The sequence below is a fragment of the Notechis scutatus genome, chromosome 2, assembly GCF_049901735.1.
Source record: "Notechis scutatus isolate UNSWTSFEM ecotype Mainland chromosome 2, rNotScu1.2, whole genome shotgun sequence".
NCBI classification, from domain to species: domain Eukaryota; kingdom Metazoa; phylum Chordata; class Lepidosauria; order Squamata; family Elapidae; genus Notechis; species Notechis scutatus.
In genome coordinates, this window is record NC_142010.1 from 2173990 (window position 1) to 2197636 (window position 23647).

Below are 23647 nucleotides of genomic sequence, written 5' to 3' on the forward strand. Positions count from 1 at the left end.
CAGATTAAAAATAATATGAGAATGATCTTGAATACTATGAAACTATCTTGAGTACTGTATATACTCGAGTATAAGCCTAGTTTTTCAGCCCATTTTTGTGCTGAAAAACCCCCTCGGCTTATACTCGAGTCAGATTCCCTCTGAAAAAAAATGGTGTGGAGATCCGGAGCTGGGCAGGCGCTTCCCTGCTTCCGTGTTTCCTTTGCAACTTTTAAGCATGGGGGTAATCGGAAGCAGAAAAGTTCTTGCATGAGGATATGTTTTTCTTTTTTAACTGTTTTTAGGGGGAAGACTCACCATCATGTGAGAATGCTCAGACACGAAATCTATCCGCCCGAAAATAAGTGTGTGTGTGTGGGGGGAATTTTAACAGAGGGAAGATGTAGGGAGAAGGCAAAGCGACGGAAGATCCTTCAGGAAACTGAGGGGAGACTCACCCTTGGTCCAGATGAGCCCCTTCCCTGCCCCTAAGGAAGCAGAGGCAGCCAGCAAGGGCAGGCAAGCCCGCTTCACAGACTCCGTCCGTCCTCACTCCCACCCACCCACCCACCCAAAGCCACGAAGTCCCCCAATCGCGCAGCCCAGAATCGCCCTCCCCTCAGGGGCCAGCAACGACGCCCGGTTTTTCCCGAGACAAGAAGCTCCGCCGTGCAATGAAAGCGCCCTGGCTCTAGGCTCGTGGGCTCAGAAAACAACGCGAGCCAAGGTGGCTTCGGCCCCACTCAGCTTCTTCAACATCCAGCACCGCCCTGTTCTATGTGCCGGGCCCGGCAAGTCCGAGCAGCCAGCGCGTGGAGCAGGACGGCGCCGAGATAGTTGGCTGCCTCTTTCGCAGCACGGAGGCCTCCCTGGCTGGCCAGCTGCTCTCCTCCTTCTCTGCCTGTTTGTTCTGTGTGACCGAGGAGGAGGAGACCGGCCGGCTGGTTGGGGGAGGCTTTCTGCGCCGAGGAGGCGGCTGCTGGTGTCCGGCTTTGCTCCGCTTCTCCGATGGTCCGGCGCAGCCCTGTTCTTTACTTGGGCAGCCAGGCGCCCGCAACGGCGCCCACGGTGGCAACAGGCAGTTCCGCCCGGGCTCCGCTCAGGTGTCCGGCTGGGGCTGTCGGGAGTTGCTGCCGCCGGTGCGGCCCCAGTCCCGTGTCGCCTCGGGAAGGGAAAGGCAAAAAGGAAGAGCCGCGGCAGTGCTGAGCACAGGCAGAGAAGGAGGAGAACAGCTGGCCAGCCGGGGGAGGCCTCCCGTGCTGCGAAAGAGGCAGCCAACGATCTCCGGCGCCGTCCTGCTCCACGCGCTGGCGGGTGTCGTTGCTGCCTCCTGAAGGGAGGGCGATTCTGGGCTGTGCGATTGGGGGACTTCGTGGCTTTGGGTGGGTGGGTGGGTGGGAGTGAGGACGGATGGAGTCTGTGAAGCGGGCTTGCCTGCCCTTGCTGGCTGCCTCTGCTTCCTTAGGGGCGGGAAGGGGCTCATCTGGACCAAGGGCGAGTCCCCTCAGTTTCCCTGAAGGATCTTCCGTCGCTTTTGCCTTCTCCCTACATCTCCGCTCAGGTGTCCGGCTGGGGCTGTCGGGAGTTGCTGCCGCCAGTGCGGCTCCGGTCCCGCGTTGCCTTGGGAAGGGTGGGGCAAAACCAGGAGCCGCTGAGCCTGAGCCTCTGGTGCCGCTGCTGCTGTTGCAAAGTGCTGCCACGGCTCTTCCTTTTTGCCTTTCCTTCCCGAGGCGACGCGGGACTGGGGCCGCGCCGGCGGTAGTGACTCCTGACTCAGGGGCCTCCGAGGGAGGGGAAGAGAGTGACTCCTGCCTCCCGCTGTCATCATCATCTTCTTCTTTTGGGTTAGTGAATCAATTAAACCTTTCATGATAGTGAGATCGTTTCCCAAATTAATTATTTTTATTTTTGAAATTTACCAGTAGCTGCTGCATTTCCCACCCTCAGCTTATACTCGAGTCAATAAGTTTTCCCAGTTTTTTTGTATAAAATTAGGTGCCTCGGCTTATATTCGGGTCGACTTATACTCGAGTATATACGGTACTATGAAACACATCCTGGAAAACAAATGGCATTGATTTTTCTAGATGCACAGAAAGCATTTGATAACATTAATTGGCAATTTATGCTATTACAATTAAAGTATGTGGACTTTGGGGAGAGGTTTATTAATATGATTAAAGCAATATATCACAAACAATCATCCAAGGTGATGGTAAATGGAGACATGATAGAGAATTTTGATATAAAAAGGGCACTAGGAGGAGATGTCCAACTGTCCCCTCTGCTATTTATACTGACTTTGGAAGTATTAGCCAGAAATATTCAACAAGATGAAGAAATAAAAGGAATGGAAATTAAAAAAAGAGAAATACAAGCTACCGGGGCATGCAGATGACTTGGTCTTTATATTAGAAGACCCATTAGAAACTGGACTGAAGTTAATTAGAAAGATAGAAGAGTATGGGGAAGTTGCTGGATTTAAAATAAACAAAAGCAAGACAAAGATTTTAGTTAACAATCTCACAGATACACAAAAAAGAGTGTTGATGAAAAGAATTGATATGCAGCTAGTACTTCACAAAAAAGTGAAGTACTTAGGAATACAGCTAACAGCAAAATGTGCAACAATTAAAGATGACAATTATATGAAACTGATGTAACAAATTAAACTAGATTTGGAGAAATGGAAAGATTTGCAACTGTCATTAACAGAAAGAATAGCTACCATAAAATGAATATTCTACCAAGGTTATTATATTTATTCAAAACAATTCCAATAAAATTGAGGGGGGGGAAATATTTTGAGGAATTAAATAAAGTAACATTGTTAGGAATAACAAGGTTACCTAACGTAGTTTGGGTAAAATAATATATATAAAATATGATAGTAAGTTTAAGTGTGTGTCACTTTAAACTGCAAAGCATGTAATTTTGGGTGCGGTTGTAAAACCGCCATAAGAGGGAGCAAGAGAACCTGCTAGCTTGCTGACAATGCTGGATTGCTGGATTGATGGATTGATGGTTTGCTAACTGCGTGTTCCCTGTTGCTGAGTTTTTTGAACGTCGAAGGAAGAAAGGAGGTTTGACTTCTTTATATCTCTACTGCGAGAAGATATATCACTGGACTGATATTTGTAAGTTTACTGACCTCTTTTTCAACACTGGACTTTGCAACTGAATAATCCCCGAATGGACTGAACTAGTGAATGATGTATGGACTGTTTGACTATGCTAAAACTCTTACTGGAATAAACTATTTAACTAGCACAGTGTATCTGTTTTACTGAGTGTAAACTACAATAAACGTTTATCTCACATATTTGCCTGCCTGCCTGACTGCCGTGCACATTCTGCTAGGGTGTATCCCTAACACTGGTTATGGGCCCAGCTGCACAGTCAGACTAACCAGGATATAACAGGCTTATATAAAGTGAGAGTTAGTGTAGTTACACAATACTGTAAACAGACAGCTGTGTTTTATTAATTATAGTTTAATATCCAGAAAAAGATGGCACAAGTCAATTTACCAAGTTTGTCTCTAATATCCAAACTGGATGGAACAAACTATGTTTCATGGTCTATGAAATGCAGTCTACTTCTACGCAGAGAAGGTTTGTGGAGTATAATTCAAAACCCACCAGAGGTAGATGCTTGGGATCTGGAAGATGAAAATGATGCCCAGAAAATACAAGAATATAAACTGAAGAATGAGCAAGGTCTCTGTATAATAGGACTGACACTCTGTGACCAGCAGCTTGTCCATATTCATGGAGAAGAAACAGCTGCGAAATGTTGGGAAAATTTAAAGAAGATTTATGTTCGAGACAGTGTAGGAGCACATATAAATCTTACACGGAAGCTGTTCAGAACACATCTTCAAAAGAATGGAGACATGTTGACTCATATAAACACTATGAAGAAGATTTTTCAGGAACTGCATGAAAAAGAACTTATCTTCACAGAACTCCATCAGGTTTATATAATTTTGTCTTCGTTAGATGAGAGCTATGACGACTATGTAACTTCACTGGAAGTACTGCCAAAAGTGTTGAAGTTTGCTGAAAGAAAAACTAAAAGGAAACTAGTAACTCTTGTAACTGATAATGGTACGGAATTTATAAATAATAAATTCCAAAATAGACTGAAGATGGCAGGTGTTGAACATAAAAAGTCTGCACCATATAGGCCACAACATAATTCCTTTATAGAAAGACGAGGCCAAACAATACAGGCAATGGCTCGTACTATGTTGTCGGATTCAGGATTACCTGAAACTTTGTGGGGAGAAGCAATAATGTGTGGTAATCATATATTGAATAATGTTGTTAACTCAACAACAGGTGAATTACTATTCACACGGTGGCATGGTAGAAAACCTGACCTAAGCTACATGCACACATTTGGAGCACCAGCATGGGTGCATATTCCTACACAACTGAGACATAAGGGGCAGCATAGGGCTAAAAAGTTATTCTTTGTAGGTTATGAATCTAATCACAAATCATACAGATTCTGGGAAAAAGGTACATCTAGTGTTTACTGTAGTGCTAGTGCACAATTCCTTGAACATGTAGGATGGGAAAAACTAGAGCAAGATTCAAGTAAGGATGTAATAATTGAAACCTACAAAAGACCAAAACAACACATCAGTAATAAGAAGAGTACAATTAAAGAGGAAGTACAGGAAGAGCACATAGGACCAGAACAGGAAGAAATAGTTGAATGTTGAAGGAAGAAAGGAGGTTTGACTTCTTTATATCTCTACTGCGAGAAGATATATTACTGGATTAATATTTGTAAGTTTACTGACCTCTTTTTCGACACTGGACTTTGCAACTGAATAATCCCCGAATGGACTGAACTAGTTAATGATATATGGACTGTTTGACTATGCTAAAACTCTTACTGGAATAAACTATTTAACTAGCACAGTGTATCTGTTTTACTGAGTGTAAGCTACAAAAACGTTTATCTCACATATTTGCCTAACTGCCTGACTGCCATGCACATTCTGCTAGGGTGTATATCCCTAACACTGGTTATGGGCCCAGCATGCTTCCGCTGTGCGGTAAAAAGTCCATTGGCTGTAAATGGATATTTAAATTAAAAACAGGTAAAAATGGGACTGTTACCCATAAGGCTAGGTTGGTAGCTCAAGGATTTAATCAAACTGCAAGTGATTATGATGAAGTATTTGCACCGAGTCTAAAAGCAATAACCTTGAGAGCAGCTTTAGTGTGGGCAGCTAAGAAGAACTATATTATAAATCACTTAGATGTAGAAACTGCCTATCTGCATGCACCATTGCAGCACACTATATACCTAAAGAAACCTGTAGGAATTAAGGATGATAAAACAAATAATGACTGTTGGAAGCTTAAAAAGAGTCTCTATGGATTAAAACAATCTGGTTCTGAATGGAACCAATATATTGTTAAGGAGTTAAACAATATAGGGTTTAAAAGCAGGTTTAGCTGATCCATGTGTATTTAAGAAAGAGACAAATGGAACAGTGTCATTATTATTGTTGTTCACTGATGATATTGCCTTAATTACAAAAACTAATAATGAAGCTACTGAAATAATATCATTATTAGGTAAGAGGATAAAATTAAAGCAATTAGGAGAGATAAAACAGTATCTAGGATTAACAATAAATAAAACCAAAGGTGGCTATAAGATATCTCAAGAGGATAAGATTTATCAATTACTAAAAACATACAAGATGGAACTTTGTAAACCAGCAAAAACTCCAATGAGTCAGGAATTTAGCCACACTGATGTTCAAAGTCCAAAATTCGATAAAACTATTTATCAATCGCTAATTGGTAGTTTATCGTACATTAGTAATTGGTCAAGGCCAGATATTGCCTATGGCATTAATCAATTGGCAAGATTCAACGCTGAACCCACTGAACGACACTGGCAAGCGACAAAACGTATCTTAAGATATCTTAAAAGGACAATGCACTATGCATTGTATTTGGAGCCAAAAGATGATTTGATTTTAATTGCATATGCTGATGCAAGTTTTGCAACAGACATAAACACTAGGAAATCAACTTCAGGTACGGCTATACTGTTAAGAAAGGTACTGATTGGTTGGAGGTCAATTAGACAGCAACACATAAGTATGTCCACAATGGAAGCAGAATTTTCATGTCTATCTTTATTATGTACTGATTTAATTCTGTATAAACAGTTGTTATTGGATATGGGAATAACTGTTAATGATTCCATTGTAGTATATGAGGACAATCAAGCAGCCATACAGATGGCTACAAATATTGCTGTAAAAACGAGATCTAAGCATACAGATCTTAGATATCTGAATGTAAGGCAATCTGTAAAAAATGGTTTGATAAGACTGGAATATTGTATGACTGAAGAAAATATTGCTGATCAATTTACGAAAGCCCAAGGTTCAGTCAAACACAAAGAAAGTTGTGATGACTATGGGTTAAGGTTGTAAATAGATATATATATTATTATATTACCCAAAAGGGGAGTATGTTAGGAATAACAAGTTTACCTAACGTAGTTTGGGTAAAATAATATATATAAACTATGATAGTAAGTTTAAGTGTGTGTCACTTTAAACTGCAAAGCATGTAATTTTGGGTGTGGTTGTAAAACCGCCATAAGAGGGAGCAAGAGAACCTGCTGGATTGCTGACTATGCTGGATTGCTGGTTTGCTAACTGCGTGTTCCCTGCTGCTGAGTTTTTGAACGTCGAAGGAAGAAAGGAGGTTTGACTTCTTTATATCTCTACTGCGAGAAGATATATCACTTGACTGATATTTGTAAGTTTACTGACCTCTTTTTCAACACTGGACTTTGCAACTGAATAATCCCCGAACGGACTGAACTAGTGAATGATATATGGACTGTTTGACTATGCTAAAACTCTTACTGGAATAAACTATTTAACTAGCACAGTGTATCTGTTTTACTGAGTGTAAACTACAATAAACATTTATCTCACATATTTGCCTGACTGCCTGACTGCCGTGCACATTCTGCTAGGGTATCCCTAACAAACATTAAGATATATCTGGCTAGGGAAAAAAAGAATAGGTTTGAAAATGTTGCAAGCAAGGCTCCAAAAAAAGAGGGGGCTTTGGGCTGCCAAATTGGGAATTGTTCTACCAGGTCTCGGTACTTACTGTACATGGGGGAAAGAATAGATCAATCTGAGGCATAAAAGACTATTAACTTTAGAAGGGCATGGCCTTCAATGAGTTTGGCATGCTTTTTTATGGTATGGGAAGAATAAGATACATAGTTATTTTCAAAGACATTGTGTTAGAAATAGACATTGTTATCAGTATGCCTTAAAATTAAAGAACAACATTACTTGAAATACCAGTCTGGCTTACCACAATGGAAGCCTTGATACATCCTAATGTTATTAATATGGAAAAAAATTGTAAGATATAAAGATATTTTCAATGAAAAAGAAAAGAAAATGTAGTATTTCAGGTGTCTTTTAAGCTTTGTCATTTGACTCATTTTATTTATTATCTGACCCCTTTTGGATTATCAATAGACTTTAAAAAATGAAATTAGATTCAAGATTCATTCATACGTGTGGGATTTTATAGATGCTCAGCATGGTGGAAATTTGACTAAAGAGATCAGAATCAGTTCCCTCAAGCAGAGGCAACAGATTATTTTGTCTTCCACAACTGTAGTTTGGGACATTCTCCTGTCCTGTAGAAAGCAAATCCATCATGACGTCGTATGTTATCCTTGCATTAAAAAAGTTCTCATAGATGCTGTAGCCCAGGGTGAGGTTTGGTAACAGCCTTGGATTCTCGTTGATCTCATGAATGGCAAAGAAGAAAGGCAGGAGGTGCCAGAAGCTCATACTCTGTATACTGCAAGATAAGAGACTTCAGTTGGTTTTCATCCTGATATGGAGGTTTCATCTTCAATTCATAAAAATCACATCATATTTCCTGAAGCTGTACCTTTAAGGACATTTATAACTAATCAATTGGATTACTGTCTTATGAGTCTAGCCTGGAAATTTCACATACTTACAAACACCTTTGGGATTCTAGGTGACCTCATAAATGGAAAAGCAGGAGGGGATCAGCCCAAAAGCTCTCAATCCCCGTATTATAATGCGGGAAATTTTCTCAAAAATTTATTGTTCAATTTTAAAAATGTCAGAGGATTGTATTAATCATTTATAGGACCATGCCAGATGATGGACCCCTTTGGGTGTTGCTGTTAGAAGGATAGTCCTATTGACTACAGAGGACTTTCTTTCCAATACTTTTCTTCAGACTCAAAATCATCCCAATAGGAAACTCTAGATAGTTTTAATAGTAGACTGCTAATGTCATAGATGTCAATATTAAAAGTTAAAACATGTAAAATGTTAGCATTCATATCAGCTAATCAACCCTACTAAAAGGAAGACAGTGGAAAAGATAAAATCAATTAAGTGCACATCAGGAATTACCTTTGAAATCTGTGGTTTGGAGGTGTAAAGAAGATGTATGGTTTAAATGCAGTGCTAGATGTAGATATGATTCCACTTATCAGGAAATCTCCTGGCTTGTAGTAATTCAATTCATGTTTGTCTTCTTTCTGCACATTTAATGAACATTTGGTCATCAGTGTCCCACATGGAAAATGGGACACCAGAAGAAGAAGCAGTATTTCAGAAACCATAATGAAGATCTTCTGAGACAGGAGCTGTCTAAGGAGAAGTACAATTCTCTTGCCGATGATCAGAGATAAACTGACTTGCTCTAGCAAGATGAAATGTGGTCTGGCACATTAAAAGGACAGCATTAAAATTCAGACCTGTCCAGTGTGCCTACAGGAGTCTCACAGAGATCTTCAGATTTTTATAAGAATGACTAAATATTTGTGAATTCTGTTGATCGAGGTTATTAAATATTCCTATCTTGGTTTCAAAATAACCTTGGGTGAGAGAAGTCCTGTAGGCTTTAGTGGAAGATGAAGTCATCATTGTGATTTTGATAATTATACAGGGGATTTGGGAATCACAGTTGATTCTCTGTATGACTTCAGTTGCAAGTGTGCCTGATTGGAAAAAAACTTTGCCTGATTTATGGACGTATTTCTAATTTAATCATCAAAATAACAACTCACGAAACTTTTTATTCCCATTATTCAAGAAACTTACTCTGGGGGGAGAAGAATATCTCGTCCAGTGGTGGGATTCAAAAGTTCCCACCACCAGTTCTGTGGGTGTGGCTTGGTGGATGTGACTGTGGGGGTGGGATCACATGACTTGTGTGACTTGCATGTGCGCACATGCGTAAAAACAGTAAAAACTAAGCAATCTGGTCTGCTGCACCAAACACCTGAGAAGTTAAAAGGATCTAGGAGCAGGGGAAAGTGGGTGGCCCAACTGCAGAGCGTTGGAGAGATTCGGAGCGGAACTGATTCTCTGCCAGCTGATCTTTGCCACTATCAGTAGGCCAGAACTGGGCAGAACCAGTAGAATACCACCACTGATATTCTGTTATATCTGGGTTTCATGTTGAGCCAAAGCACAGAGAAAACACTGGTTGTGCTTGAGAATTAACTCTGGTGTACTCTAAACTAGGGTGGGGTATTCATCCTGCCTCTGCTGGATCTCTCACCAGCTTTCAATATTGAAACACAACATACAGGTAGTCCTTGACTTACAACAAGTCATTTAGTGAGCATTCAAAATTACAGCATCATTGAACAACATGACTTACAACCATTGTATTGTACCATCCCCATAGGCAGGTGATCAAAATTTGGATGCTTGGCAACTGGTTCATATTTATGATGGTTGCAATGTCCCAGGATATATGTGGTTCCCTTTTGCAACCTTCTGATGAGCAAAGTCAATAATAAACTTAATAATTCTCATAGGGTACAATAAGCAATCAAATCATACAAGGAAATAAATTGTAAGGATACAAGTGACAAAGTTATAATCATACAGTCACAAGTGGGAGGGGATGGGTGATAAGAAGTGATGACAAGATTAATAGTAATAGTAATGCAGACTTTGTAAACAATTGGACAGTGTTGAGGGAATTATTTGTTTAGCAGAGTGATGGCATTTGGGAAAAAACTGTCCTTGTGTCTAGTTGTTCTGGTGTGCAGTGTCCTATAGCATCGTTTTGAGGGTAGGAGCTGAAACAGTTTATGTCTGGGATGTGAGGGGTCTGTAAATATTTTTACAGCTCTCTTTTTGACTTGTGCAGTATATACAGGTCCTCGATGGAAGGCAGATGGTAGTAATTGTTTTTTGGGATCCTGAACTTGTATACCAAGGTGTTTGCAGCTTCCTGTCATCTACAAATTGAATGAGTTCTCCTTCTGTTCCCTCATCAAAATCTTTTATGAAAATCTTGAAGAGTACTGGGCCTAAGACGGAACCTTGCCATAATCCACTGCTTTCTGCTTCCTCCATCTAGATGTAGTACCGTTAAGGACTACTCGTTGAGTATGGTTTGTCAGCCAATCTGTTGGTTATATTGTCTATCTCATATTTTTCTTGCTTATCAAGAAGTAGCTTGTGGTCTACTTTGTTGAATGCCCTATTGAAATCTAAGTATTTTATGTCCACAGCCTTTCACTGATCTACTAATTTAATCACTTTGTTGGTGGAAGAAACATCAATAACTTTCCTTATGCTATTTATTGATAGTAATATTAATCACACAGGAGAAAGAAATAATTTTTAGAACAAATAACAAAAGATTTGTAATATCTTATTTTATCTTAGCAATAATTGGGATAAAATATAACTGCCAAATCAAGAACTCTCGTTGTTTTTCATCATTAGAAGAAGAAGAAGAACTTTATTGTCATTTGTACAAAACTGTGGATGCACCCCAGCAACTCTTCTCAATACAATAAAACCAAAGCACTTAAAAATGAAGATAAGAAAAATAGTGTACCCACGTCTCCATTTGCAATTTGAGAGTACAATATCTACAAATATACACAAAATATACATCCAACACTGACTGTGACACTTAGCCGAGTATAATACACAAGAGATGGATTGTACTGTAATATGTTATTATACATCTGAATGAGGTATTGAGATTTCATATCTTTTTTTAAAATAAATTTTATTGGTTTTTAAAGACAAACAAAAAAAACATAAAAACATAAGTGTACAAGCAGTGTGTCGGTTGGTTTACAAATTTTTTGTGCATCCATTTCATAGTCTCAGTTAGTTACATTGCATAATAACTCATATTATCAATCAAAAATTGAATACCCTAGTATCATTATTAATCAATCATTTGACTGTAATTTTGTTCATTCATACTTTGCGAGATAACTATAATTTACTTAGTTTATTTTATAACAATTCATATAATCCTCCCAAATCTATCCTAGAAGCATTTTATAGATATAATAATAAAAAAGAAAAGAAATACATCTTTCTATATTCATTGTTTTCTAAAATTCTACGTATTCTATTATTATATTTTATTATCTAACCATTGATAGAAAAGATCCCAAATTTTGTAAAATTGTTTATCCTCTTGTTCTCTAATTTCAAATGTCAATCTACTCATTTCAGCACATTCTAATATTTTCTTAATGGTTTCCTCCTGCGATGGTATTTTCTCATTTTTCCAGTTTTTGGCAAATACAATCCTAGCCGCTGTTAATACATTTACAATCAAATATTTCAAATCTTTACTATATGTATCAGGTAAAATTCCCAATAAAAATATCTCTGGTTTCAAATCTATATGTTTTTTTGTCATTTTTTCCAACCACATGTGGATTTTAGTCCAGTATTTTCTAGCATCCGTACAGGTCCACCACATATGGAAATATGAGCGAGGTATCTGATGACATTTCCAACATTTTTTGGATTTATTCTTGAACATTCTTGCTATTCTTGTCGGGGGGAAATGCTACCTGTAAAACATCTTATACAAATTTTCTTTATATGCTGTTGACATTGTCATTTTATAATTTTGAGACCACAGTTTTTGCCATTTCTCTAAATCAATCCCATATCCAAAATTCTTCCCCCAAGCAATCATAGTTTCTTTAACTTGTTCTTCTTCTAGTTTAATTTCTAATAAATATCCATATAGTCTTTTAATCACCTTTTCATCAGTACCTGTCAAGATCTTATCTAAGTCAGTCAATTTATCATAAAAACCTTCTGTTTTAAAATCTTTATCATACCTTGAATGTATTTGCACATATGAAAACCAGTTCATCTTTATACCTTGTTCCTCTAGTTTTTGCATAGATTTAAGTTCACCCTTTTCATTCAAAATTTCCCCATATCTAACTGTTTGTTCCTTCTTGTATATTATAGGATAGGAAAATGTTTCAATAGTCGATAACCAGACTGAAATTTTCAAATAGCATTGTCTTTTAATCTTCTTCCAATTTAACCACAGAGACTCGCGTATATGATGTCTTCTAAAATAGCCCTGTGTTTTGGTTCCCTTATACCATAAAAAAGCATGCCACCCCAACAGCAGATCATGTCCTTCTAATGTCAACAATCTAGCATGAAGGACTTAAGACCTAAAAAAACACCCAAGAAAGAGAAAAATGAGATGCAAAATCAATACAATGCCAGAAAGCAAAAGAAATGAGGAATACAACAGAGAGGGGAAGCTAAAAAGGCGGAGGTTAGGAGAGGGGGGGGGGGTAAAAAAGACTAGGTGGGATAAGAAAGGAAGGGAAAAGGGGGGGGGGAAAGCCACAAAGGTATAAAACAAGATGGGAAAAAGAAATTTTTTTTTAGGGACAAAGGGTAATGTATAATTTATATATAAAAAAAAAGAATCTGCAAAAGTACATAAGATAGTATTGTAGTACTTGTATTAGAAATAGAAAATTAGAATTTTATAAGAACTAATAAAATATTAAAATATCAAAATGCTTAATAATGATAGATTTTAAGATTTAATAGAATATTAAAGGGAATGTTTAAAATATAGAGTTTATTGGCTATCGTGTTAATGTTATTATAAACTTATTATTGTAGTATTTGTTTTTGAAATAGACAATTGGAATATTACAAGATTTAATAAACTAAAATATTAAAATGTTTAAGATTTAATGATAGATCTTAACATTTAATATTATTGAGAATGTGTAAAATGCTTAAGATTTAATGATAGAGCTTAATTTGTTATTCTCTTAATGTTATCATAACTTTTTTTATTCTCTTTCTTTTTTATTTTTTTTAGTTTAAAATGTATTATTTAAAATACATTAAATTATACTAAAAAAGTAGAATGGTAATTATGTAAATTATTTTATAGATTTATTATTCTCTTTTTTCTTTCTTTCTTTTCTTAAAATTTAATAGGTACAATGTACTAAGCAGAATCAGATTGGGAACTAGGTATTATTCTAAATGTTAACTTAGGGGATAGAAAGGCATCATACTTCGATCAGTGATTCCAGGAGAAATCTTTTTTTTTATATTAAAGAGAATGAGATAAAGGGATAATTGGAAAAGAATGGACAAAAGATACAAGTATAATGATTTAAAGTAAGATGAAATTAATAAAATAGAATTAAGAAGAGTGAAAAGCGGGGAGAAGTTATATAGAAGATATAGAATGGTAAATAAGATAAGTAATGGTATATAAGATGAGCATGAATTTAATTGAAGTCCGTACAAAGAGAGGTATTCTGGGGCCAAGCCACTTTCTAAAAAGAAGTTTTATGTTTTTGTGTTTTGTGTGTTTATGTTTGATTAAGAATTAATAAAACCTTGGAGGAATGTTAGACGAGAATATTTGTAAACAAGTTAGATGAAAATATAAATATGATGGCTATAAAATAGATAAATATAGAAAAATATAGAAAAATATAGAAAAGAAATGTAATTGAATAAAAGTAAAGAGAAATAATGAGAAATTTGCTAAAAGATATTTATGTGTCTATAAGGAAATGGGATAAATTAGAATTATGCTGTATAAAATAATCTTTTATCTGCCTTGTAAAAATTTACAATGGAAAGAGGTTTTATGTTTGCAATGTTTAATGATGTTTTGTTTGTCTTTAAAATTAATAAAATTTGTTTAAAAAAAAAAACCCATAACTTCATTCATGACTTCTAGCAATGAAAGGTTCAGCGATTCTTGTAATGTTTTATAAAATTCTGCCGGAAGTCCATCTGGGCCTGGTGCCTTTCCATTATTTTGCTTCTTAAGTGCTTCAGTTAATTCCATCATTGTTATATTGCTTTCTAGCATTTTTTCAGTCTCTTTAGGTATCTGAGGTAAATTAGCATTCTGTAAGTACTGTTTAACTCTTTCCTCATCAATATTCTCTTGCTTATATAATTTCCCATAAAAGTCTCAAATAATTTCCTTCTTCTCTTTGTTGCCGTGGCAAACTTGACCTTGATCATCTATTAACTGCAATATTTTCCTTGATTCTTTCTCCTTTCTCAATTTGTATGCTAACCATCTACCTGGTTTGTTTGCATCTTCAAAATAGTTCTGTTTAGCACCTCTAATTTTCTGTGCTAATTCTTCTTTGTCCATTTTGTGTTTAATTATGTCCAATTTTAGCTTAATGTCCTTTTTCTGTGGCGTTTTCTGTAGTTCTTTTTCAAGTCTTTTATGCTCATCTTCTAAAGCTTTAGTGGCTTGCCTTTTCCTGGTGTTCCTTTTCCTTGTATAGTCTATTATCAAGCCTCTAGCGTATGCCTTCATTGTGTCCCATACATTCTGGATTGAAGTATCTTCTTTTTTATTTTCTCTAAAGAAAAAGGCCAATTCTTTCTCCATCTGCTGTGTGAAGTCCTTTTCCTTTAAAATAGTATTATTTAACATCCATCTCGATCTTCTTTTTTATCCTTTCCATTTAATTGTCACTGGATTGTGGTCTGCCCAAGTACTTGTTTCAATATTTGTTTCTTGAATATTAGATATTAGTTCTGTTGAAGTCCAAATCATATCTATTCTGGACCATGTCTATTTGAGTAAAAAGTGTATTGTTTGGTTTTAGCATTTCTTTCTCTCCATATATCTTTTAAGTTTATTTCATCTATCATTTTAAAAAAGGATTTAGGGAGAGTCTTTCTGTTTTGCTTTGTTGTTGTTGCTGTATAGTCCAATTTGTTGTCTACAATTCCATTGAAATCTCCCATCATAACTATATTAACATAGTCCAGTTCAATTATTTTCATGTGTAATTTTTTATAGAATTCTTTTTGTTTATCATTTGGAGCATAAATTGCAATCAGGAGTGTTTTCATATTATTGTCCATTATTTCCACCATTAATACTCTTCCATCTTCATCAGTATGAATCAATTTTGCTGAGATGGTCTCTTTAATATATAAAGCCACTCCTCTTTTCTTAGATTGAGTCAAAGAAGTAAATATTTTCCCTAGTTTTGGCTGTACCAACAATTGTTCCTATTGTTTTTTAATATGTACTTCTTGTAGACAAATTATATCAAATTTTAATTTCTCTAATTTATGAAAAATTTTCCTTCTTTTAGCAGCTGAATTAAGTCCATTTATATTCATTGTAATCAGTTTTTTCTCTTCCATGATTATATTTTGTAGTTAGGTTTGGCAGCTCTCGTAGATCTTGGTTCACGTTGTTCTTTAGTTTCCACCTGTCCACCTACTGCGCCTTCTTCTTTTTCAGTCCCCATTTGGTCCTCTTGGAATTCAATTAGTGAGATCCCTTTTTCTGCCTCTTTCTCTCTCCTTCCAAAAAATTCTGCATAAAATAATTCTGCTTTCTCAATTGAATCAATTCTATGTCTCTGTTCTTGCCATGTAAACATTAACCCTTCTGGAATTAGCCATCTATAATTCACCTCTTTTTTCAGTAACATTTTAGTCAGGAATCGGTATTCTCTTCTCATCTCTCTCACTCTTCTGGGTATTTGTTTTAAGACCACAATCTCCTTGCCTTTGTATTTCAGCATTTTCTCTCTTACCACTTCTAATATTTGTGTTTTAATGGCTTTTTTTGTAAATCTGATATGAACTTCTCTTGGTAGGTTATTTCTCATCGCATATCTTGTAAAAACTCGATATACCTCATCTACTCCATCCATCATTTTCTCTCTGTTATTTCCAAAGCTTCAGCCAGTATTTCTATCATTATCTTGGCTAGATTTTGTCCTTTTTCTTCTTCTATGTTTTGAAATCTGAGATAAAATTCTGATCTGTCCATCTCCCATTTCAGCATCTCACTTTTATCTTGTTCAATCACTGTTAATCTGCTATCAATGTCTCCAATCTTCTTATCTCTTTGTTTATCTTCTTCTTCAATTTTTTGGAATCTCTCATCATACTTCACCATCATTTGTTGAATATTCTCCACTTTTTCATCGGTTTTCCCTATTCTTTGTTCGATATTCTCTGTTCTTTGTTCAATGTTCTCTATTCTCTTTTCAATAGTGTCTGATTTTGTTTTAAGGTCTTGGATTCCTTGCATAATCATCTGTAGAGTCACTTTTTCTTGTTCTTTGTCTTGCTTTAACATTGTCTGAATTGAACGTTGTCCTCCAGAAGGTGGGGAGGCGGAAGTAAAAGTTGAGGAGCCAGAAGCTATAAATTTCCTACTCATTTTAAACAATTCAAAATCTTCAGGTTCTTCTAAACCTTAATCCAATTATGAAGTAGCCAATGATAATCCAAGGTGAAAAATAAAAATGGTAGAGAGAAAAAAGCCCAATAGTAATAAAAAGAAAAGGAGGGAGAATTTCTTCAGTTTCTTCTGAACCTTAATCCAATCAATAGTTAAGTAAAAAGAAAGGGAAAAAACAAAAAAGGGTTTAAAAGAACAAAAAAAAAGAAAAAAAATTCTTCAGGTTCTTCAACACCTTAATCCAATTGAGAGGTCTCAAATAAAAAAAGCATAAAAATGAACCAAAAGAATGGATGGAAAGATAAAAAATCCCAAAGAAGAAAGGAGAAAAAAAAAAGAAAATTTTTGAGGCTTTCCCTTTAAAATAAAAGGCAAAAGTGGAAATATTACAAAAATATAGGTTTAAATAAAAGAGTACAGTAAAGCTGGTAAGGAGGGGTAGCACAACTTAAAAAGATAAAAAGAACACACTGCACTTTATTTAATTATCCAAGGCTCTTATTATAACTCTCTTCTCCACAAACTACTAAACCAAGCTTCAATTGTTGATAGAAATCCAGAAGAACACCTGCAATAACACTCTCCCGTGCTCTTCCCTCTATCTTATCACATAGCAATGTCCTTGAAAGGGAGTCTCAGATATTTCTTTCTCAGCTTTCTCAGCTTCGTCTAAAACATTTTCAAGCCTCTAGTTGGCAGTGTTACAAAGTTTCTTTACTCTCACTTTCCCCCTCCTTTCCCAGACAAAACATAATAGAAGTTAAAAAAAAGAGAGAGAGAAAGTATATTAAAAAAAAGAAAATTAACTAAAGGGAGTCTCTAACCTAAAATATTGCAAAATCAAAAAAGAAAAGAAAAAATAGATGTAAATAGGAAAAGAACCAGTCCAGTTAGCAAATACAAAATCGCGATAGAAGTCCAGCAATAAGAAAAAAAAAAGCAAAAAACAAAGCCTTACTTTGACACTTCCGTTTAAAACCGCCGCTTATTCAGTTCTGTCAAAACTTTTACAGATTCTTTCTTTTCCTTAGGGTGTCCTTTTAAATCTTAGAATAATAATAAAAAAGTTCTCACCAAACCAAGACACCTTCTCTTTCTAGTCTCTTCCGTTTCGGAGCTGTCCCAAATTCAGCAGCTTTAATGGCTGCCTCTCTGCCGCTGGCAAGAAGAGCTTCTCCTGGATCAACCAGGGACTTTGCGGTATCCCTGGGATCTACAGGATACACTCTTCACTATCGCCATCTCTTCAGGATGGTTTAGGTCCGTTTGGACCGTCCAGGGGCAAAGAAAGTGCAGCCGCTGCTGAGCCTTTTTCACTATGGCCTTGGTGTTAGGGGACCAGGAGATATCAGCTGAAATATGGATACCAAGGAATCTGATCGTAGGGACAGTTTCCACTCGTCCTCAATTGATGATGAGTGGGGCATGGTCCTGTCCATGTTTCCTGAAGTCCATAATCAGTTCTTTGGTTTTATGGACATTCAGTGACAGATTGTTCTGTGAACACCAGACAGACAGGTTCTCTACTTCTGCCCTATATGCTGTCTCATCATCTCTGGAGATGAGACCAATCACAGTCAAGTCATCCACAAACTTTATGATGGTGTTTGTTGTGTGGCTTGGTGAGCAGTCAAAGGTGTACAAGGCATATAGCAGGGGGCTCAAGACACAACCCTGAGGGGAACAAGTACTGAGTGTAATAGTGGAAGAAAGGTAAGGGGCCAAGTCTAACAGACTGTGGTCTGTTTGCCAAAAAGTTCTTAATCCAGGAGCATGTAGGGTGGAGACCTGCAGATTACTAGTATATCTGGGATGATAATGTTAAACGCAGAGCTGTAGTCCACAAAGAGCATCTTCACATAGCTCTGTTTGTTCTCCAGATGACTCAGCGCTCTATGAAGTATGATGGCCACAGCATCCTCTGTAGATCGATTTGCTCTATAAGCAAACTGATGTTGATCAAAGGAAGGAGGGAGGCAGTCTCTGATGTGCTGTGAAACTAGTTGCTCAAAAACCTTCATAATGGAGCTTGTTAACGCTATGGGCCTATAGTCATTGAGAGTGTTTATATTTGTTTTCTGGGGAACAGGGATGATGGTTGCAGCCTTCAGGCATTGTGAGATGATGGCATGTATTAAAGATAGATTGAACAGCTCTGTAAGTATTTCTGCCAACTGGTCTGCACACGCTTTAACTACTGCACCAGGAATGCCATCAGGCCCTGCAGCTTTCCTGGAATTTACTGCTCTCAGTGTTTTTCTCACCTCATGCACCTGAAGAGAGAGAGGTGCAGCATCGTCGTCCTCATGAGGCAGTATATCTAGGTTCTTGGTGGTCTCAAAGCGTACGAAAAAGCTGATTAGCTCCTCTGCCAGAGTGCTACTGCTCTCGCTGTTTGTTGGGCCCTGGCCTTTATAGTTGGTCATGGCCTGTATCCCCCTCCACATCTGCCATGGGTCATTGTCAGTAAAGTGGCCCTTGACCTTCCTCCTATACATCTCCTTAGCATGTTTGATGCCCCTTCTCAGCTCAGCTCTGGCAGTGCTCTACTGTGAGGTGTCACCTGCTCTAAAAACCAGGTCATGGGCCCTGATCAGAGTCTGGACTTCACTGGTCATCCAGGGTTTCCTGTTTGGGAAGGTCCGTATGCGTTTGTCCACAGTGACATTTTCTACACAGGTCTTCATGTAGAAAAGCACAGTCTCTGTGTATAACTAAAAATCCTGTTGTTTGAAGATGCTCCAATCTGTGCGGGCAAAACAATCCTGAAATTGGGAGAGGGCATTTTCAGGCAAGCATCTAATAGTTTGACTGCTAGGTTTTGTTCTCTTCCTAAGGGGAGTGTAGGCTGGTAGTAAAAGCAGGGTGAAATGGTCTGATTGTCCTAAGTGGGGAAGAGATTTTGCTCTATTAGCATGCTTAATATTTGAGTACACATGATCAAGTGTGTTTTTTCCCCTGGTTGGGCACTTAACATGTTGGTAAAGTTTGGGGAGCACAGTTTTTAAGCATGCTCTGTTGAAATCCCCAGCAATGATGTGAACACCCTCAGGATGAACTCTCTGTTGCATGGTAATTATGTCTTGAAGGTGACTGAGCACCATGTTAACACCTGGAGGTAAATATACAGCAGTGATGGTGACTACAGTTAGCTCCTGTGGCAGATAAAATGATCCACACTGAACAGTCATGGCCTATAAATCTGGTGAGCAATGGCTGTGTGTTATTTTGCTGTTTGTGCACCAGTCCTTACGTACATAAATAATTAGGCCCCCTCCCCTTCTCTTACCAGAGACTATATTGCGATCTTGAAAGTCCAAGGTCCAGTCCGCTAGCTCCATTGTAGCATCAGGGATTTGCAGGTGCAGCCAGGATGCTCCCTCATATTCATGTCAGGTCTCAGAATGATGATGTAACATTTGGGGATGAAGATGCAGCCCAGTAAACCCAGGCTGGAGGCCAAGATGGAGAAGATCTGCACAGCCACCATGTATTTCCCTTTGGTGCTCAGATAGGGACAAAGGAGATCCAAACACTGCAGAAAACCAGCATGCTGAAGGTGATCCACTTGGCTTCATTGAAAGTCCCTGGGAGTTTTCTGGCTAGAAAAGCCACTATGAAGCAGATGGTAGCAAGGAACCCCATGTAGCCAAGGGCACTATAGAACATGATAACTGAGCCTTCATTACACTGCAGGATGATCTTTCCTGGTTGGGAATGCAGGTCAGAATGTGGAAATGGGGGAGAGATTCCCAACCATGTAAGGCAGATGCCCACCTGAATCCCAGAGCAGGACAAGACAATGGAGTTGGCCAGACTTTTCCCCAACCATTTTCTCATCCTGCTGCCTGGCTTTGTGGCCAGAAATGCCACCACCACCATGACAGTCTTGGCCAGCAAGGAAGACACGGCAATTGACAAAACAACACTGAAGGCAGTTTGTCAAAGAAGGGGACACAACGATCCCGCTTCTTGTTGGAGTAGTGGTCATTTGGACACTTTTCACAATGGGCTACATCTGGAAAACACAAATTACTGTTTTTAACAAGTGATTCAATGATATTCAGCGCATCTTGACCAACTGACCAGAAGCAGGACATAGATAGAGCAATGAAATTTTTTTAAACTCTCTTTCTATTTTTTAAATGATATTTTTAGAATAATGAAAATTGGTCTGCATTCGATAACGACAATTAAATATCTCAAAAAGAAATAATTACTCAGCATGGATAAGGTAGAAAAATATGGTTATGGAAAATCTTCCTCTCTTCCCTTTTGTTTATTTCATCAAGCTGTGAGTAAAATACATGTGTGCACACACAACCCTTTTCCTCCACAAACTTATTCTATTTGTTTTTGCGATCAGATTTGCAATCAGACTTGCAATCAGATTTGAAAAGCACCTTGTAGGTCATCTAGTCCAACCCCCAGTCCAAGCGGGAGACCCTACCACATTTCTGACAAATGGCAGTCCAATCTATTCTTGAAAGTCTCAAATGTTGACGCTACCACAACTTCTGAGGGCAAGCTTTAATCTCACAACTTTCTGGCTAAAATCATGTTCCAAAGGTCTAAATACATCCTGCTGTGCAAGCCATTCCATATCCAGAGAGCCATTCTTTTTTAAATTTGGTTAAATTTCATCACAGATACTGTGATGGAGGAACACTGCTGTAGATATTGTCAATTGTGCGATGCTGCATATTCTGTAAATTGACTTCCCAATCTGACATCACTGACAAAATACCTATTTTCCAATACTCTTGACAAATTAGTTCTTGCAGCTGACAGAACAAACCTCTAAGTACATTATGGGGTTTTGCATTTTTTGGGGGGTAAATTTTATTGATTTTTAAAGACAAACATAAACAAACAAAGCATAAAAACATCAAACTTTGTTCCATAAATATACAAGCAGTGTGCCGGTTGGTTTACAAATTTTTTTGTGCATCCATTTCATAGTGTTCAGTTACAGTTACATTGCATAATAGCTCATATTATCAATCAAAAATTGAATACCCTAGTATCATTATTAATCAATCATTTGACAATAATTTTATTTATTCATATTTTACTCTTGACAAATTAGTTCTTGCACCTGTCAGAACAAACCTCATAGTACATAATGGGGTTTTGCTTTTTGAAGGTACACATATAAAAGAAAATGTGTGGTTTCAATTCATTTTTGTATAGGGTTTTTCTGAATAATTTGATGTATTTCATCCCAATGATTTTGGGTTTTGTTGTTGTTGTTTTTGCATAACCACTACAGATGATAAAGTGTTGCATCTTGTCATGGCTTTTCCAATATTGTTAAATGATTTATATATTTTTCTATTGTTGATGTAGTTATGGAACACCTATAAAACATTTTGCAGCAATTTCTCCTTAAATAATAACTTGGAGTGAATTTTCTGTATTTTTCTTTTTGAAAACTCTTCTAATTTTTGTAATGTGATTGTGTCTTTGAAGTTTTCCATCCATTATAACATATAAGTGTTTATTTTTTTTCCATCTCTGTCGCGTTGAGCGACCGGTCTGTTGTTTAGATCTTCAGGTTGATTGCTGAATTCCTCTCAGAACGTGACCCTCGCAAGGGTGAGATATAGAGAAGCCCTCGCAAGGGCGAAGTTTGGCAAAAGCAGGACCCTATCCAGGGTGAGTTTAAGCAGTGTAACCCTAGCCAGGGTGATTGAGGAACTCTCGCAAGAGTGATTGCAAAGCTAAAAGAAAAAAGAACACAAGATGAAGATTTCTTTAGGTGAGACAGCGCATTGCTTGAGGCAGATGGAATTACCTCATTTGAGCCTAAGACAGATGGAATGTTCAGGCTCTCGGCTTGCTCTACGCTGTGCTCTTTTATTATGCTGAAAAGAGGGGGGTGAGGGGGGTTTACAGAAAGACAAGGAAGTTACAAACTTTATCTTTTAGACCAGGCTACAAGTGATACAAATAACGAACTTCTTGGCTGTTATTGATAAGCATGTTTTTTCCTGTATTTTTATCTGACACAAGCTTCTGTGATGATACATAGTGACTGCTATCGAATACACATCCTTTCACAGACTTTTGTGAAGTTCTTATCAACTTAGCTTCTTCCTGTCAGTTATTTTCCTGTCAGTTTAGTGAACTTTGCTCTGAGAGGTATACGTGCTGAGCAGGATTTCTCTTATGGAAAAATACTGAGACAGAATAGCCACAATTCCTCCTTTTCTTTTCTTTTTTTTTTTGTGCTCATGATTCTAGGTAGAGTCCTTTCTCCTCCCGAGTAGTCCCACAAGGTGACAACAAACCCTTCAGTTTGTTGGTGCCTTGCAGAACCAACTCATACGAGGAAAAGTCCTCATCCCCCAAATCATGACTTGGCAGAGTTAACAAAACTTCTTTTGGAGAAAAGGAATTTTTAGTGTCTAATTCTTCCTCTGACTCTTGATCAGAGTACCATTCCAGCAAAGGTTTTTTGACAAGGTCTTTTGATTCAATTACAGATGTGAGAAAGCTAACTGTTTTTTGAGTATTGTTAACTTCATTGTCAAGTGTATTCAAACGATCCCTCAGAAATGTAAGTAAACGTCCTATTACACATGGACCAATAGTACATGCAAGAAGCAATAGCACAAGAGGACCTATTAAGGCTGACAATAGTGTTGTTAACCAAGGAGAAAAATTAAACATGCCTTGATACCATGACTGACTTTGTTGTCTTTCATTCTCTCTATCCTTCAAACGTTTACGCAATTCAGCCATAGAATCTTTAACAATTCCTGAATGATCTGCATAAAAACAACATTCTTCTTTTATTGCTACACATAATCCCCCTTTGTTTAAAAATAACAAATCTAGACCTCTTCTGTTCTGAAGAGTCACTTCAGCTAGAGATGAGAGAGAATTTTGAAGAGCAGTAATTGAAGTCTCTATGCGTTTGAGATCTTCATCTATTTGTAAACTTAGAGTTGCTAACTGTTGATGACCAACAGCTAGAGCTGCTACACCTGTGGCTGCACCTGCTGCCCCAAGACCTAATAATACAGATAGTGTTACAGCTGTAATGATTTCTCTTTTCTGATGAAGGG

At 37.6% G+C, this 23647-nt stretch overlaps 2 protein-coding genes across 2 annotated transcripts in view; one reads left to right on the forward strand and one right to left on the reverse strand.

Annotated features, from left to right (window-relative positions):
* LOC148131623 (vomeronasal type-2 receptor 26-like) overlaps window positions 1-19000 on the reverse strand; it is a 31127-nt gene extending 12127 nt beyond the window's left edge. Inside the window, exons 1-3 of the mRNA XM_087953974.1 lie at window positions 18839-19000; window positions 8456-8583; window positions 7571-7862 (exon numbers count right to left, since the gene is read on the reverse strand). Of these exons, the coding sequence (XP_087810100.1) occupies window positions 7571-7862; window positions 8456-8583; window positions 18839-19000 (582 nt within the window). The remainder of the gene's footprint in view (window positions 1-7570; window positions 7863-8455; window positions 8584-18838) is intronic.
* LOC113426308 (uncharacterized) overlaps window positions 1-23647 on the forward strand; it is a 532245-nt gene that overhangs the window by 479366 nt on the left and 29232 nt on the right. The gene's annotated exons all lie outside the window — the stretch shown is intronic.